The 18,527-nt window shown below is 39.1% G+C and overlaps 1 protein-coding gene across 1 annotated transcript in view; it reads right to left on the reverse strand.

Annotated features, from left to right (window-relative positions):
* The window catches only part of CPE (carboxypeptidase E), an 87,444-nt gene that overhangs the window by 22,545 nt on the left and 46,372 nt on the right, over nucleotides 1-18,527 (reverse strand). The window contains exons 2-3 of the mRNA XM_090288823.1: nucleotides 3,283-3,479; nucleotides 1,144-1,311 (exon numbers count right to left, since the gene is read on the reverse strand). Of these exons, the coding sequence (XP_090144949.1) occupies nucleotides 1,144-1,311; nucleotides 3,283-3,479 (365 nt within the window). The remainder of the gene's footprint in view (nucleotides 1-1,143; nucleotides 1,312-3,282; nucleotides 3,480-18,527) is intronic.

The following is an 18,527-nucleotide window of genomic DNA, read 5'->3' on the forward strand; positions in this document are numbered from 1 at the left end:
TATAACCACCCTATGGGGTAGATACTATCATCTCCATATTCCAGAGAAAGAAGTGGAAGCACATAGTGCTTAAATAACTGTCCGAAACTCACACAGAAGTATGGGGTATTGAACCAAGGTGGCTGCCCACAGTCTCTGTGCAAGACCATCACCCAATTCTGCCTCATTGAGTCTACTTTCTCTCTGGGCAGTGGGGAGCTGGCAAGGGTTTGTAAGCCGTAGGGCGATAATCTGTGTGTGAAGACAATCACTCTGAAGAAATCAAGGAGCCTGAATGGAATGGAAAGAGGCTGAACCCAAAACAAGAATAGGGGGCCACTGGATTCATCAGGGCAGGTGACGGGGGCCTGCCCTAGAGCCATGGAGAGGGTTTGCAGAGCAGGCAAAGACTGGACAGGTGTCAGGGGTGTGAAATCACTGAGATCTGGAAACTAAGATCTCACGGTGACAACCATGAAAAAAATCAAAATCTTTGAGGATGATGGTTCCGTGAGAGAATAGTGTTTTCTTTGGGAAAATATTTGGTTTGGGTCAGGCTGAGCTTGAAGCTCTGGGTGCCACCAGATGAAAAGACTCCATAGCGAGTAAAACAGAGACCCAGGGCTCCATGTGAGAGCTGCAATTACAGACATGGATCTGGGAGACATTGGAGGTACAGGGAAGGATGGACACCTAGGGAAAGACGGAGGGGTAGCAGATGGGAGTCCAAAAACCAGCACTTAAGCCGCGGTGGAAGAGGGAGGGAAAGAAACCAAACAGTGATGTGAAAGGCAGTAGAAGAGGTAAGACACAGTGGAGTTGTGCAAAGCAAGAGAGGAGAAAATTCTGGAAAAGAAGAAAGATCAATAATATAAAATGCTGTAGGAGGAGCCAATCAGATGTTCTGAAACGTGCCTTTGAAAGGGCCATGGTGACTTTCTGAGACACCCACGACCGGGTTCCACTCTCCTATCCCTGCCCCCAACTACCCTGCCAGATTCCAGGGGCAGAACTAGCATCAAGGCTCCAGCCTTTCCAACCTTGACCTTCCCAGCCATAATTAACCTTCTCATACAGGGCTGGGTCCTTCATCGTGATGAAGATATTAGAACAAATTTCCTTAGGCTATAGGACAGAACCCAAGAAACTATACATGATCCCTACCTTTGTGTTTTGATCCACAATCTTCTTCAGATTTTTCAACAGATGGTTATTGGGACCACCTTCTTTCTCATTAACATAAACTATCCTGTCCAGGTCAGGAAAGTTCCTGTTCAGATCTATTCCCTGGGCATTGCTTCGACCCACAAACCAGTCCTTGAGCTCACCAGGCTAAAAAAAATCAGAGAAAAGTCATTAGTTATTTACTATTATTGTTATTACATATTAAAGGTCTCCATTAATATTTTTTAATGTATTAAGATTGGTTATTTATTTCAACAACATCATCCCTAAATGGCATTTTCACTATTTTACCGATATAAACATGAAGGAATCAAGTTTAAAGTAATTGTTATGGCTATTTTGAAAATATTCTCAAAACATAATATTTTAAAAGTTAACAATAATAGCATTTAAAAGATATTTATCATCAAGTTGCAAAATATGTCCATATATATTAGCTGGTAATAGATGACATGTTTCAAATCATGCCATTCTGTACTAATGTCTAAGTAAATATTCATTGCCTCTGTAAATCATAGCAATCTATTATTAAATATACAAAAGAATAAATTACTAAATAAGTTCAAAAGCTTAAAATGAGTTTAACATTAACTATTTATATAATAACAATATACCTCCCTCTTACAGTTTTCATGAAAAAAACATGAACTCTAGAACTCTTGTTCTATGGCCTTCATGAAAAAAGAATATAAGCTCTAGAACAAAAGTTCTGGAGCTTGTAAGTTGAGAAATTTCTGTTCAACCTTAAACCCTTCATTTCACTAAGTATAACCTGAAAATTTAATGAATTTCTAAGATATCAATTTATATTCCATAATGTAGATTTTCATTTTACTACTAAATAATATCAAATCTATTATATAATTTCCCTATTTCTGAGGTCATATAAGCTCAGATACCTTTGTGAGAAATAAAATTATACAAGATAGAAAACAGCAATGATAATATTTTGTCCATTCTGTCTTCAGTTCTGAATATCACCTTAAAATATTAAATAATTTAATTCTCTATGTTACTAGAATTCTTCTCTTGTAACTTTAGAAATTATATAACAATGCCTGTCTGCAGTTTCTTACAATGTCAAACTCTCAGGTCACTGGATCTATTATTTTTAAGGTATAAATTGACTTCTTAACTTTATATAAACATAGCAACTATATACTTTATTATGTTGATATATAAGAAAATTATTTGAAACTGTAGAAAAGAGCAAATGTAATGTTCCTGTCCAAACAAAAAGGGAATACATACTATATATTCTCTTAAAGTGTCATTAATTTCCAGTTTCTCTTACAGTTAAAATATATTAAATTAATATTAGTTTAGAGGTAGGAGAGGTTTTTTGTTTTGTTTTGTTTTGTTTTTCTACTTTACTCATCATACCTAGAAGAGGATTAAACATCAGTGAACCATTGATCTGGCCAAAAAAAAAAAAATTTATTCCTTGGTTTCAGTAGAGGGCGCAATGACATCAATTCATTCAGATAATGCAGCAATTTTCAACTGAGCCTCAAGAAGTTTTAAAGCGTGCAATGCCTATTTAGTCAGAGGCAATGACCTCTTTTCCCTTAGGTCGTCAAATTTTAAAAATGACAGACAACAGCCAACACAACAACAGACGGCTGGTGTGAGTGAATCAAAATGATACCCACTTTTTTTGTCAGATCAGCCAAAAATATAGTATTCTTTGGTGTGCCACAGAATTTCAGTAATTAGTTCATGTGCGTCATGAGATGAAAAAGGCCGAAAATCGCTGAGATTCAGCAACTGCATTATTCTCCAATACAGAGCAGTAGATATTTTTCATATTTGTAGATTTTTAGGATATTGACCTAGTCACAACCATGGATAAGTAAATATGATTTATTTAACAATACGCAAAAAATATTGATTAAATACTGATTTGTTAACAATAGTTCTCATTTGCAATCTTTGCTGAAGAAACTCTCACCCAACAGCCTTTACCCTCTGAATATTTTTCTTACCAGCAAGACATACGTCTTCCACTCCCCTGCTGCACCGTCTGTAAGCCTCATGTGAGCGCACCACTTGTAGATAAGCCCATGCGCAAACATACGAAATGAAAGCACACCCCACTCTGAGCTGGCGCGCACTCACCTGAGACGCTGCCTTCTCAAAGCCATCAGGGTTCAGCGAAGGCATGATGTGAATCCGAGTGTTATGGATCAGCTTGACTATTGTCTCGTTCCCTTTTTGGTATTCGTTGCACAGGTGCTGGGCCAGAAAAATGAGCAGTTCCCGTCCAACAGCCTCATTACCATGCATATTCCCAATGTATTTAAATTCAGGCTCACCTACAAGATAAAATAGTATAGAGGTGTTTTCTATAGCACCATTAGAAGGCAAATGACATACAGTGCCAAAAATATTGTATATCTACTAATTTATTACACATAGCTGACAACTTTTCCCTCCAGAGCTGATGCCTAAGAGATCTACCTTAAATATCAAAATACTCCACACTCCTTCTGCTCTTCTATGTCTCTCTCCCTAGTTACCCACTTCCTGTGGACTGAATTACATCTCCCAAACTCGTGCGTTGAAGCCCTAACCACCACTGTGACTGTATTTGGTGACTGAATGTTTAAGGAGAGAGTTAAGGTTAAATGAGGTCATAAGGATGGGGCTATAATCCAGCAGGACTGGTGTACTTATAAGAATGGAAAGAGACACCAGAGATCTTCCTCCTCTCTCCCAGTGTGAGGACACGGGCAGAAGGCAGCTGCCCACCAGCCAGGAGTGGTCTCATCAGAAAACAACCCTGCTGGCACCTTGACCTCAGATTTTGAGCCACCAGAACTGCGAGAAAATTAATTTCTGTTGTTTAAGTCACCCAGTCTGTGTTATGCTTTTATGGCAGCCCAAGCAGACAAATACATCACTGCTTCCCCAGTAACAATAACAGCAATACATTGCTTGCCTCCTACTGGTTAAACACTGAACTTGGCATGATTCCTTGTCTAGTCCTCACCAAACATCTAAAGCAGGTATTATTATCCATCTGTTTTAAGATGAGCAAATTGACGTTCTGACTGCTTAAGAGGCCTGAGCAGTTACACAGCCATAAAGCCAGGATTCAAACGCTTATTTTATCATTTTGCTGAAAGTCTATGCTTTTTTAGTTAGTTTCTTTTTTTTTTAACCATAGCGATTAAACTCCTGAAGCTAAACTATGTGTGTTAAAATCCTAGCACCAATTCTTACCGGCTGGACTTGAGAAAATTACTTTGACTCTGTGGCTCTGTTTACCCATGTGTAAATCAGATGATAGATTCTACCTCATCAGGCGAATATAAGAAGTATGCGAAATAATCAGTGTAAATGCTTAGAACAGTGCCTGTCAAGTAACAAATGCTATGTGTTTGCTATAATTATTTTAATATTATTATTATTATATATTATCTTGTCATTGTGGGGTGCTTTAGCACACATACTCTAGTTTTCTCTTTACAGTAGCCCACTAAAATGGGGAAGAACAGATACTTGTATTATTGTTATTGTGCGAACGCAGCCTAAAGAGGACGTTTCACTGAAGGGCTCAGAATTCCAACAGAAATCACCATTGCGCACTTCCGCTGCTCGCCATTGCATTTCAGGAGAACTAAAACAGCGAAGTGCCCTTAGCTAATCCCGTTGCTCTGCTTCTCTGTGCTTCATCCATCCCCCAGGCCCGATTTTGATGGTGGGAAAGATCCTCCCATTTACAAACTCACTAGGACTGCTCACCCTGGTTTAAAAAAAAAAAATCGGAATTATTTTTCTCCTGGAATGATGTCATCTAATATTCTTTGCAGCACATTCCTGAGTGTGTGGTTTAAGTGACCGCTAGCCACAGAATACCATGTCCTGTGTGACCTCGCAGCCTGAGCTTAAGCTGATCTTCTTTGAAGTGCTATTTATATGCCCCTCATTTTTACTTTCAGGGAAAGTCTTTAATAAAACGACCTCCACGCGACATGCCCAGGAAATGTGCGACAAGAGATGTTTTCTTTGCTTTTGATTTCCAAAGGCATGAGAACCGGCTTCCTTCCTGTCAAACTCAGGTGCCTTACACCTTCCCCTCAGCGGATGTGTTCATTTGAGGGCAGCACAGGAGAAACTGGAGCAGTCCGTCATAAAAGGACATAGAGACGGAGGAGGCAGGGACATCAGCGCCTGCTTTGCAGTTCCCTGCGAACGCTGCACCGCTGGAGGCGCTCTCCTCCCGCGCCCTTAACCCAGCACAGCTTTGAAGCTTCAGGCACTCAGAAGAGCTTGGCCCGCGACCCATAAGGGCACACTGACATTTTCTATTACTTCTCTGGATTAAAACAAAAACAAAAACAAAAAACTTTATTCATTTAAAGGAGAAACGGCAAATGCATAGGCACTTACCTGCCAATATTTTGTGAGGCTGTCATGGTGTATTTTGTATTTGATTGTGAATGCTTTGGGGTAACACAGGCTCTCCCAGTTCTGCCTCAGGCAGCACCACTCTCTTTACTCATTTAGGTTTGCAACTCCCGATTTTCAAACTCAGAACATTTCCAATATGGTTTGCTTCTCAAACCCTGTAGGAAATTGCCCTCAGGAACAAATGTCTCCTAATATGTCTATTGTATTTGTGAGGAGATGGTAATAATAATAGCAATGCTTTAGGTTGATATGAAGGTAGATCTATAAAGGTCACTTTATAGACGATAGTCATATGTGGCCTGTATGAGTTAGCAATAGAAAAGGCAAGGGTATTTTTATCTTCCTCTGTCTTCAGGAATAAATTAGATTGCTAGATAATGCTATCACCAGAATACAGACGGGTTGTCTTCTTTTAAGCCTGCAGACCTGTCTTGTGAGCTAGAGAAGAGCAACAGATTAACTATAGTATTTGTTGGAAGTATATATGCAAATTCCTGTGTCAGACACTACAAGGAACCCAAAAGCGAATAAAGCAGCATTCCTAAACTCAAGAAGCATAGTCTAGGGCACACAGACACTCCCAGAAGAGTGTTCAGGAAAAAGGCAATGATGAAGAAATGCTGGAGCATCAACAACTAGCTTCTGGGTTCTAAACTGGAGTACTCCTACTGTCTCTCTGGCCCCTCTCTGGCCCTTTGCTCTCCCAAAGCCAGAATTAGTCATCTTTTCAAACACAGCCCCCTTTGGGTCCCCTCTAACACCTAAATATCTGTCAGTTAACTTTCCTTTTGTTTTTACCATAAAGCCCAAAAATTCTCTACAAGATTCCTAACTCCCATGTGGTCTTGGCTGACCCCTGTCCCCCGCCTTCTAAGGCACCATCAGTGCTCCTACCCACCCACCCCCTTCAGCCACACTTCCTTTGGCCGCAGGGGTTTTGCTTATGATGGGCTCTTCTCACACACATATCTGGACCTCACATCCTTCTGATCATGGATAAATACAGTTTTCTCAGAGTATGTTTAGTCTAAGTCCAGTTACTTTGTTATTTTTAATATCTCAGTTTGAAAACACACATTAATCAGTGTGGTTACTTGTTTAATTCCTTCACCCCAAGACTGCATGGTCTACTTGGACAGAAGTGGCATCTATTTTAGCTCACTAGCATATCATCCATAGAGGTGGAAACACAATAAGAGCACAGTAAGTGGCCAGCAAATAAATTCCCAAGTAAATGAGCAAATGAATGGTCTTGCTTTTAAACCCATCCTCCCAGCTCCTGAGATGCAGGTGCAGCCAGCGTGCGGGACACCTTTCTGGAACAGGGAAGAGCATAAATGAATAGCCGAAGGGGCCTTGAGTCAGTGTCAGGGAGCCCGGACCCCGTGCCAGACATTTAGAGGACTCGGTGCTTGTTGCTGTATCCGAAATTCTCAGGCAGGGCCGGTAATTCTTCTTTGGGAATGAAGGCAGCTGATTCGCCAGGGAGCAGATTAATCTCCATGGTCACGAGAGAACCACAAAACCTCTCTAGACAAGCAGCTTCCTAGGCTATTTCTTTTGTAAATTCTGAACAAAGGTTTCCGAAGAGACTGCCTTCAGAATTTTTAATCCAGAAACAGAGATAAAAAGTCTTTTGACTTTGAATAAGCTTTCCTGTGTCAATTTAACTTCAATTTATTTAACAAAGGAGTGACAGCTTTTCATTATCACTTAATTTTCTTTTCTGAGGCAATCCAGATAGAGTTTACCACAGATTGTTACATGGATGACGCATGCATGCCTGTTTACAGTGTCTACAGAGAGCAAATCCCAGGTTTAGCAGGTACGTCATTCCTTGTGGATACAGTCGGTACTGCACAGGTACCATGCTCATCCCTCTCCTCGCAACAGGAAGAAAAAGCATTGAGAACTATTGTCAGTACACTTGAGGATGGCTGTTTGTACATTCATCTTACTTTCCTCACTCAGTATCTAATTCATTTTCCTTTTTACACGGTAGTTACCCTCAGTTCCTGATCTTGCAGCTGAGCAGTCATCGTATTTGCACAGGGTGCGTTGCATCGGCTCAGAAAGTACAGTTTCCCTGTTGCATCCATTTTTCTACAATTTCGTGTAACTATATGGTTTCCAGTCACTTCGCAGGACACACAATCATCGAGCAAGCCACTGCTAAAAGATAATCACCTCACAAACCAAACCCAGCCTGGTTGGGCCAAGTTCCTATCTTTTCCACCTACATCACAGAACAATTAATGCACCTGACTAGATGTGTATTCACTCACATAAGCACAAGATAAGAATAACTTACAAGTTTTTAAAGATAGACTCCAGAATTTTATGGAAGTCAGAAATAATTCAGTAAGTTCCAAACCAGAGCATACAAATGATTTTAAGTTCCATACTTATATCTCTTAATTTGCCCCACTGTGTATTGTGTTTAGAAATAACTAAATCAGTAAAACAACAACAACAACAACAACAACAAAACACATGTAAAGAAATTAAACCCCCAGAAACTCACAAGCCTTAGGCTTGGCATGTAGATGAAGTCTGAAACTGACTGATACATTAACAAAGGCCCCAAATGGTTGAAATGAACAGCCTGAAAGTGTCCAGAGAGCCCCTAAAGCAGAAGTCCATGGGCCCAATAGGCTGAGCCTAAAAAAAAAAAAAAAAAAAAGTCATGCAAAGGGGCAAAAGGAAAAAATGCTGTCTGCCTTTCCCATAAAAAGAAAATTTTTCTTTCGCCCTTTTATTTGATCCAATGGTCAGCCTGTCTGTCTCTCTAACATTTTTTCCTGTTAGAAACAGTTGACTGGTTGAACACTGGGTAGAATTATGGATCAGAAAACTTTTAAGTTTTCTTTGAAATCTTAGAGTCAATTATTCAATGACCTCTATATGGGAAGAGAACAGCAGAGGAAAAAGATCTAGTGAAAAATGAGATAAATGTGAAAGTGAATTGTAAACTGTGAAATTCTACATAAGCACAGCATCACTATTTAGAAAAAGTAAGTATGTTAATGGTATTTTAAGAAAGAACATTTTTTAAAGTTATAACTGATATATAATATGATATCTTAGTTTCAGATGTACAACATAATGATTCAACATTTTTATACCTTACAAAGAGAGAGATCACCATAACAAGTCACTTTACAACATTACAGTAGTCCCTCGCTATATCGCGGTTCACTTATCGTGGCCTCACTGTATCGCGGGATTTTTTTAAATATTATATTTAATTATTTATCGCAGATTTTTTGCTATATTGCAGGATTTTGCGGTACAGTATACATATGTTGTTAAAGTTACGTAGGTTTAAGAGTGTAGAATAAATTAAGGTTCCTACTTCGCAGGGGGGTCTGGAACATAATACCCACTATGAGTGAGGGAATATGATATTATTAACTATTCTTCTTATGCTGTACATCCTCATGATCTGGATGAAAAAGAAAGAACTTGCTTATACTAACAGAGCACTTCACTCTTTCATTCTGTAAATAGAGATGAACTCACATTCCGATTAATGTATTCTTTCAATAACATCAAATTATTGCCTAAGTATAAGTCCACTCGTGTGAAATTATGTACTTAACTCACCAATTACACAATTCTCAGCGATGGAGACAAATTCAAAATACATGTTCCTAGTACATGCAATGTACTGAACACATTGTTGAATTAACTAGCGTGTCCAAAAATAAAATCCAGTTTTTCAGATATCACGGCAAAATGTGCACACAATCAATGATTTTGAGAAATAAACAAAATAGCTAGATGAACAGCACAATCGCTGAACTGATCTGTTTCACAAACAACTATGCAAGCAAGTTGGAAACATGTTTGAAACAGATGGGCCTTTTAATCAATTATCTTCCTCCCTCCATTGTAAACCTGGGGTTCAGACATTAGAGCTAACTGTTTCCACTTGTTTGGCCTTCTAACATATAGCCTATAAATCATTCTCACAGAATGAACTCTGCAAGTTTCTAGAACATGTCAATAAGAACATCATTAATTGGCTCATGTTTTTAGCACATCTTAGCAGCCTAAAGTACTGAACATATTCCTAAAAGAAATACAACTCTCCAGAGGCCAAAGAAACAATGGAAAGAAGTTGAGCGTGGTTATAAAAATAGATCCCTCTACTACCTAAGAGATGAGGGAAAATAAAGAAGGGAGGGCAGAAAAGAAACAAAGGAAAGGCAAAAGAGTAAAGCCAAACCATAGTTCTCAATAAGTGTTGGTTGACAACTCTGACAGTTCTCTGAAACGAAGAGAAAATGGTAGATCATCACAGTGAACCAAGTCATGATTACAAAACATAATGGAAAACCACAAGTCCATTTCCACCAATCAGCTCTCTTTATGCCCATGAATGAACAACTCATCCTATTTCAAAAGTGAATAGATGAGAGGATGAGTAATAGTGATGTCATAAGAACCTTTGGGGCTGGAAAGTGTCAAACATTTCCAGCAGACACAAGTGAATAAAAAAGAAAAACTTCAATTTGCCATTAAACAGATGAAGTGGTAGCAACATTAACAACCCAGAATAATCCGTTGAACGGTCTTTTTCCAGGAACTCCTTGGAATTGTCTTTTTAATTCTCTCAGGAAGAAGGTAATGCAAATGTCAAACTGATTTGTCAAAACATCTTCAGGATGTTGGTTTTTTTTCAACATCACAACTAAAGACTCAGAGCACTGAACATACACCAGTCTCAAAAGCATTAGGCAATGCACTAGAATCTTTTCAAAGGACAATAAAAGGCCAAAAGATGCTTGTGGTTCTTCCTGCATGCCTTAGCACAAGAAAGGCCATGCCTAGCTGGTGATGATCCCCTGCGGGAGGACTGGGTCTACTCCAGGTTTTCCTCCACTCCAGGTCTTCCTCCAGATTATTCCACACGAGGGTACGCATGAAGTATCCAGTTTTTTGCACAAAGGTTTCTAAAGAAAATTGTGCTGGCTTAGAACTCTCTATGTCAGAATGATTGTGCTTCTTATTCACACAGATTTCTGAGCTCCATTCCCAGAGACCATATGTCAAAAGGTCTGAGAAGGGGACCAAGCATCTGTATTTCTAGAAGATCTAGAAGTGATTTGGATGCCCTTCCAGGACTGAGAAGGAATGAGTTTGGAGATACATGCAGGGGAAGTCTAGTTATAAATAGAAGTTCAAGGACACCAGCAGACAGGTGGAATTCCAAAGGCTGAAAGTCATTGAAATACAGACCATGTAGGGTGATGGTTCTTAACAATTTATGGGTCATGGACTTTTTGAAATTTTGATTTAAACAAAACTATGAATTCTTTTCCTTTACATTTGCAGAAAGAATCCACAACATTATGTAAAGATTTTACAAATTTAAGGAACCTTATCTAGACATTTATAAAGAGGGAAATCACAGCCACTATAAGTAACAACTTCAACTTCTTACACAGGCTTGTTTTCTGATCCCAGACAAAGAGGAGACTGGTCCATGTCCTTCCTTACTACAAATAAAACACAGCGGCCTGGCAGCGACATAGCAGTGTTTTTTTAAAAAAAGTTAGGGGGTTGGATTGTCCCGGCTGCTGTAGCTCAGTGGATTGAGAGCTGGCCTGTGAACCAAAAGGTCACCAGTTAGGTTCCCGGTCGGGGCCCACGCCCGGATTGCGGGCCAGGTCCCCAGATGGGGGCGTGTGAGAGGCAACCAGGTGATGTATCTCTCACACATAGGTGTTTCTCTCCCTCTCTTTCTCCCTTCCTTCTCATCTCTCTAAAAAATAAAATCTTAAAACAAAAAAGTTAGGGAGTTAGAGAGCATGGACTTAGGTGAAACAGACTTGAGTTTGAATTTCAGTTCTAAGATAGTATATCTAACCTTGAGCAAGTAACCCTTTACCCTATCTTGGTGTTCGTTTCTGTAAATTGGATTACTAAAATCTCTTCTGTTGGGTTGGTGAGGATTGAATGAGAAAATATATAGATATTTTGTACCATGCCCAACAACTAGTAGTCAACCAATCAATGGATATTATATTGCCCATGACTAACACTGTTAACATAATTAAACAGTCTTCCTTATTCAAGACATATGGAAGCTTCTAACAGGATTTTGCAGTGCCCCTGAGATCTTTCAAAAAGCTATAGAACCTAAGAGGGTTTGGAAAATTAACCAGTTCTTCCAGGAGCATAGAAAATATCAGCCTAGTGTCCACCTATCCCCTATGGCAGGCTCCTCAAGCTTGGATGTGCCCATGAATCACCTGAATATCCCCTTATGATGCAGGTTGCAATTCAGCATGTCTGGAGTGCAGCCTGAGAGCCTGAAGCTCCTATAAGTCCCCGGGGGAACCATGCTGCTGGCTCGCAGACCACTCTTTGAATGGAGAAAGAATATTTGGAACTTCCAAAACCAAGAGTGGGCAGAGAAGGAGAGAGCAAAAGACACTGACTTTTAAATCATGGAAGAACTCTTTAGAAACCTGAGTGCTTTTCTTCCTTATTGTTGGCTCACTCCAACCAACTTGAGTGCCCACCCACCAAAAGGCACACCCATCATAGTGGCCTCAGGTGTAAGATTCACTATAAATGTTAAACTGCATGACCCAAAAAATATCTGCTAATGTGTACTGAATCCAACATTAGATGCAGGAAGATGGTAGGATATTTCAGGGCTTGCTGAAATACCTCTACAAGGCTCCAGAACTATTCAGATTATAAGTGTATTGCTCCTCTCAATTTTTAAATTCAATTTTTAATATTTAAATATACATTAAATAATTATTCACAGCTCTACATTTTTAATGTAGTTATGAATAAGTTATGAGTAATCATGGATTCTTATGGGACATGTACTATCATATTTTGTTTATAGTTCTCTCACTAAAGTACTTTCAAGATTTTTACTGATTGCTACTGTTCTAATTTTATCTCCCATTCCATCTCACTCTTCTTCTGCTACTCTTTTATTTATTTCTTCAAGACTAAGCCCTTTAGAGTTTTGTTTTGTTTTTTTTCAATGAAGAGGAGAGGGCAGTAAAATAACAGACAAAATCTCATAAAAGGTCAAGTAGATAATTAAACATACACACTCCCCCCCACAAAAGACTACAAATTTCTGATCTTATAATATATTTATTAGTTTGTATTAATATTTCACCTGTCCTTTCCCTTAGAGATTCTTTAATGTTAATTTAAATAAATATTCTATAAGCATTTAAAGGTAAAAAGAATGTTGAAATATTTTGCTAAATAAAATACAAAGCACCTGGCTTCGATGAAAAAATAAAGTTACTAAATATTAACCAATCACTTTTAATTTCACATGTACCCCCAGTAAATAATATCTACAATCTGAAATGTCAGCTATTTAAGATTCTGCATTTGGATGATTTATCTTGTCAAAAACATTCTTAATGAAACATATGAATTCAATTCCCATTGACTCAACTCCTTCAATAAAGTTGTACATTTTCTTCACATAGGAGTTGCGCCTTTCTTATTAAATCTGTTCATGGGTATATAATTGTGAAGGGAAATATTTTCTCACTATTATATGTAACTTGTTACTGCTAGTATTTTTAAAAGCTGTTAAGTTTCTTATCACTTATTTATATTTCCAAATCCAAAGAAAATACAAAAATCAGACAAATTAAGGTAAGAGTAGGACATTTTAAATCCTATAAGTAAAAACAAGTATTTGAAATAGAAACAACAAAAACCCGGTAGAGAGGATATATTACATTATTGAAATAAAAAATATTCACCCTTATCTCTGACTTACAGCCTCCAGAACTTGAGAAATAAATGCTTGTTGTTTATAAGATACCTAGTCTGTGGTATTTTGTTATAGCATAGATGGCTATTACTTAAAAAAAAAAAAAAAAGACAAGTGTAGTGAAGATATGAGAGAAATTGGAACCCTTATACACTATTGGTGGGAATGAAAAATGGTACAGTCACTGTGGAAAATAGCATGGAGTTTCCTCAAAAAATGAAAAACACAACTACCATATGATCCAGCAAACCCAGTTTTTGAGTAAATATTTATCCAAAGGAATTGCATTCAGAATCTTAAAGAAGTGTTTGAACTGCCATGTTCATTGCAGTACTGCTCACAATAGTCAAGGTGAGTGGATTAAAAAATGTGGTATATGTACACAATGGAATATTATTCAGCCTTATATTTAAAAAAAGAAAACCCAGCATTATGTGACAACCTGGATGAGCCTTGAGGACATTATGCTAAATGAAAAAGCCAGTCTCAGAACAAATACTGCATGATTCCACTTATATGAGGTATCTAGAGTAGTCAGACAAAGAAGCACACAACAGAATGGCGATCGCCAGGGGCTGGGGACGAGGGAGATGAGGCCTCGGGAGAAACCAAGTGGGCACTGTGACCTTACATTAGTGTCTGTGGGTTCCACTGGGTTTTTCAGGCACTGGAAGTAAGGACCTATAAGAAAGAGGGTACACAACACTGAGCATTACAATGAGGCACATGAAACTGCCTTTTCTCGGAAGGTCAAGAATAGTCAAATGCGGGTAGATTCCTATAGCTCAGCCTGAATGTTTTTCTTGCAAAGGTTCCGTGCTCCCCCTCAGCTGCTAGTCAAACCCTACAACTATCTCTATTTCACCTTGATTCTCCTATTTGTAACAGTTTCTCTAAAAGCAATTTTCATGTTTCAAGTAGAAATTATAGACTTAAATTTATTTATTTAACAAATGTTTGCCAAGTGCCCACCATTCAAGGAACATGATTAGATGCGGAGAATTCACAGCTGAACTTCAGAAATGGTCCCTGACCCTCAGACTTGACAGCCAAGCAAAGGGGCTAAAATGTTAGACAAAGAATCATACAAGTATTTATTCAATTAAAATTTAGATAAAGTTACAGGAGAAAAAAGTATGGATATAGCAGAAGAACCTAAATTAATCTTTCAGGGAGGCCAGGGAAGACTTCCCTGAGCAGTGACATCTGAGCTGAGAATAGACGGCCTGAGTGGGAGTTAGGAAAGTGGAGTTTTCCAGAGAGAGGAAAACAGCGTGTATACAGGCCCCAAGTCAGGAAGCAACCCGGAGCTTTCAAGGACCTGAATGAAATAAAGCCAGTCAGACCGGATGGAAATGATCACAGAGGAAGGGGCTCCAGAGGACAGGACAAAGCATCACCAATTTGTCCCCAGGAGCACCAGTGAGAAGCACTTAAACAGCTCTAAGCAAGGGTCCAGCATGATTCAATTCGCTAGCCCCAGTATAGAGCAGGGATTCTCAGCAAACAAGAGCTACAACACCAAACCTTGCTGCTGTCTGTTTGGTACATAAAAGTTTTATTGGAACCCCACTCCCGTTAGTTTAGGTACTGGCTCGAGCTGCTTTCCCCTTCGATGGCAGAATTGAGACAGAAACTGGAGGGCTGGCCAAGCCAGAAATATTTATTATCCGGCTCTTTACAGAAAAAGTTTGCTGACCTCCGGTGTAGAGAATGAATTGCAAGGATCAAGAAGGTAAAAAAAGAAGTCAGAGATATTGTGGTGGTCCACACGGGAGATACTGTTGGCTTAGTCTAGGATGGTGGTGGGGGTCATGGAAGGCAGCGGACAGATGTCAGAAAGATTAAGTAGAACTGGCAGGGCTTGGTGATGCTGGGGTGAGACAGAAGGAGGCATCCAGAGTCACTTCCCAGGTTTGTGGCAGGAACAGCTGGGAGGTGGTGGGGCCACTCAGGCAGAAAACAAAGAATAAACGGGTTTAATGGGGCAGAACAGGAACTGGCCCCTGAACTTTAGAGATAGAGAAGAATAATCCATCAGGAGTACGTGAATCTATCATCTGTGCCCAACATAATGACTGTATATACCTGTGCTCACAAAACACCAGGTAAGGGCACACGGGCACAAACAAATCTTCCTACACTGATCAGCATCCAATTTCCTGAGTATTTAAAGTCAATGTTTACACGGATTGTTTCATTTGTTTTGCCCTGTTCTGTGGTGGGGAGAAGCAGGAGAGAAAGGGGAGCTTTTTTGTTTTTTCTATTTACTACATTCATCTTTCTTGCCTTTGTCCCATGTCCTCTACGCAATGATAGAAATGTCTCCTTTACTCTGCAAAGCCTTCAGTACACGTCCTTCCCTTCAGATCTGTTCTCATGTACGCATCCATTCTTACTACTCTCTGGGATCTTTATCACCCTTTATCAGATTTTAATGTCTCCATGTTCAAACAAAAGCCTAATCAGCATTCACATATCTCTGTCCCAAATTTCAAGTTCTTCAGCACTCAATTTCAGTTACTGCCATTGGATGTTATACAGAAAATGCAGAATCTTTCCACTGCAGACGTTCCAAACTTGTGAGGAAGTAGCATGTTGTGGAAAAGGCATGGTCTTTGTTGGGAAAATACTGCCCATTATTAACTGTGTGCCCTTACTTAATGGGAGTATTACCACCTGCTTCATAGAGAGTTATGGGAATTAAATATAGAGATTATATATGGGAAGCAGCTGGCCTAGTGCCCCAAACAGATTTTTATCCCCTCTCTGCCTTTCTTCTTCCCTCTCTTATACAGAAAGACAGTCAGTTCTGCAAGACCGTCCCCCTTTGCTTGCAAGGGTGATTTTGTAGTAATTAACACAGCCAAAGTGCAAGGGAGCAGATGCAAAAACAAATGCCAACACAGCCCAGGTAAGCCCTGACATCGGTCAACAAAGGTATCACATGAGGACAGGGAAGGCCTTCCAGAGCAGGAATGAATAGGTAGGGAGAAAACACACAGCTCCCAGGTCAAGGTGAGGCAATCCAAGGCAAGAAAGGCAGGATGCTGGGGGAAGGCAGGGTGCTTGTTGAAAACTCACTCGGAATGGCTGAGGCTCCCTTCCAGAGCGCGCAGGCTCAGCAGGGAGCTGGGCCAGGTGCTGAAGAACTGTCTTTGGAACAAATGACCACACAGTCTCCATTCAGGTGAGGCAAGTTTTTTGGAAAAGGCCAGACTTGGTCATGAGCAAGGCCAGACTTCCTTCCAGTAGGGCCAGGTGGGGCCTCAGTAATAATGAGATGGTGACAGGCCTCGTCAACAGTACCACTCAGTTCTCAGTTTTCTCCGGAGGGTGCCAGTGCTCTTCCGACTAAATCCAAATATTTAACTAAAATCCTTTTCTGATTGTTCGTTTTGCTTTTTCTGAAATATCACTTCTTCAACCTAAATTTCACTCTCTCTTAATAGGCCTAAAAAGTTTAATCTTTAAATCATTTTTTCACATTTCTTTTTGTAAGGCATATATTAAACAAATAAAAATCACTTTAATATAGATCTATATTTTTTCAAACACCAAAACGGTGTTAAAATTAGATATTTTGCTATCAGACAATTTCAATCACCAATCATATTGTGAATTTCAGAAAGTCCTTATCATTTTCCTTTTGAGATTTGTACTATAAATGATGAAATAAATATTAATTGGCAAAACTTTTGATCTGTTATCTTCAAAAATGTCACAAAAATGGGATTCGGCAGAATATATATACAAACATCATTCTGAAATCCCACACAAGCACTTAGGTTTGGACTCAGGACAAAGAAAAATATTTTTATGGGTTTTTATGGTCACATGCTGTTTTGCATTGCTTTAAAAAATGTTTTTGTGTGCAAGCCTCCCAAAGTGACAGTTTCCTCAGAGAACAAGAAGGTCTTGTAGCAAATATGACTAAGATTACTTCTTCCAGAGATTTCATCAACACATGCAATCAATTTGGCCACATATGGTTACTTGCAAGCAGTAATTTTTTTTAAAGTAAAAAATACCCCTAGGCTATGTGATTTCTGTAGCTATTTAAAACTGGTAGAAAAATAAAGACTAGAATCAATCCATTTTAAAGAGCACAGTAGGAAAAATAATAACACTATTTCTATTTTTCTTTGATATTTTAACTCAGCTTTGAAACAATCAGAAATTCTCCAGGTGCATAAAAATTACCTTCAGAAGGACTCCCAATACAATGGCTGGCTATGCCAGTTGTTAGGACTTCCCTAGGGATTAAATGTTAAGCATAAAATTTTTTCTTGCCTGTTAATCACCTATGCAGCATGAAAATATAACCAAAAACACAAGCACACATCAACAAGGACTTGTAACTCCTTATAATTGTCTTGGTTGCTTATTATTGTTTTTACATTTTATATATAATATAAATATACTTAATCTTTCTTATAAACTTCAAGGGTTAGTAATGTGAAAGGAGTTTAATACTTTTTAAAGTGTGTATAAAAGAACAAAGAATCTTTCCAATATACTTATTCTGGGAATACTTTTGTATAAACATGAATATCCGAAAGTATTAAAAATGGGAGATGCAGGAAATTGTTCAATTAACGGCCTCCAATGAATCACAACTCCCCGAGTTCACATGCTTGTGCAGTCCCTTCTGCTGCTGGAAAACTAGGGTCTGCACAGTCACATACAAGTGAAGGCCTTCGAACCAGCCTGCTTCTAAGTGAACTCAGGCAAGACTAACAGAAGAACGGCCCTCCTGAGCCCAGCTCAAAATGCTGACCTACACATTCTGGGAATGGCTCGTTATGTAGATAACTAATACAGGGAGAAGGGTGACGGGACTGATTAAGAGATAGGGAAAGGATTGGTGGAGTTAAAAGATAAGCTGAAGCATGTTGAAAATGTTAAGAGTTTATTTGAACAAAAATTGGTTCAAATTAGACAGCATCTGATTTAGCAGATAAAAAGGAGTTCCAAAGAAATGTACAAAATGAAAAACTTATAGGTAGAAGGGAGCAAGAACAAGGAAGTTATACTAGGCAAAAAAAAAGGTGGGCTGTTTATTGCAAAGTTCCTTTCCTTTAGAGAATGGCAGGGGCCTCTTCAGCAGCTGACATCAAGACTGCTGATCAGGTGATGCCTGATTGACTGGCTTAACATTCCATTTCTGAGG

This window comes from Furipterus horrens, unplaced genomic scaffold (genome assembly GCF_987537825.1).
Source record: "Furipterus horrens unplaced genomic scaffold, mFurHor1.1.pri manual_scaffold_10, whole genome shotgun sequence".
Classification (NCBI taxonomy): domain Eukaryota; kingdom Metazoa; phylum Chordata; class Mammalia; order Chiroptera; family Furipteridae; genus Furipterus; species Furipterus horrens.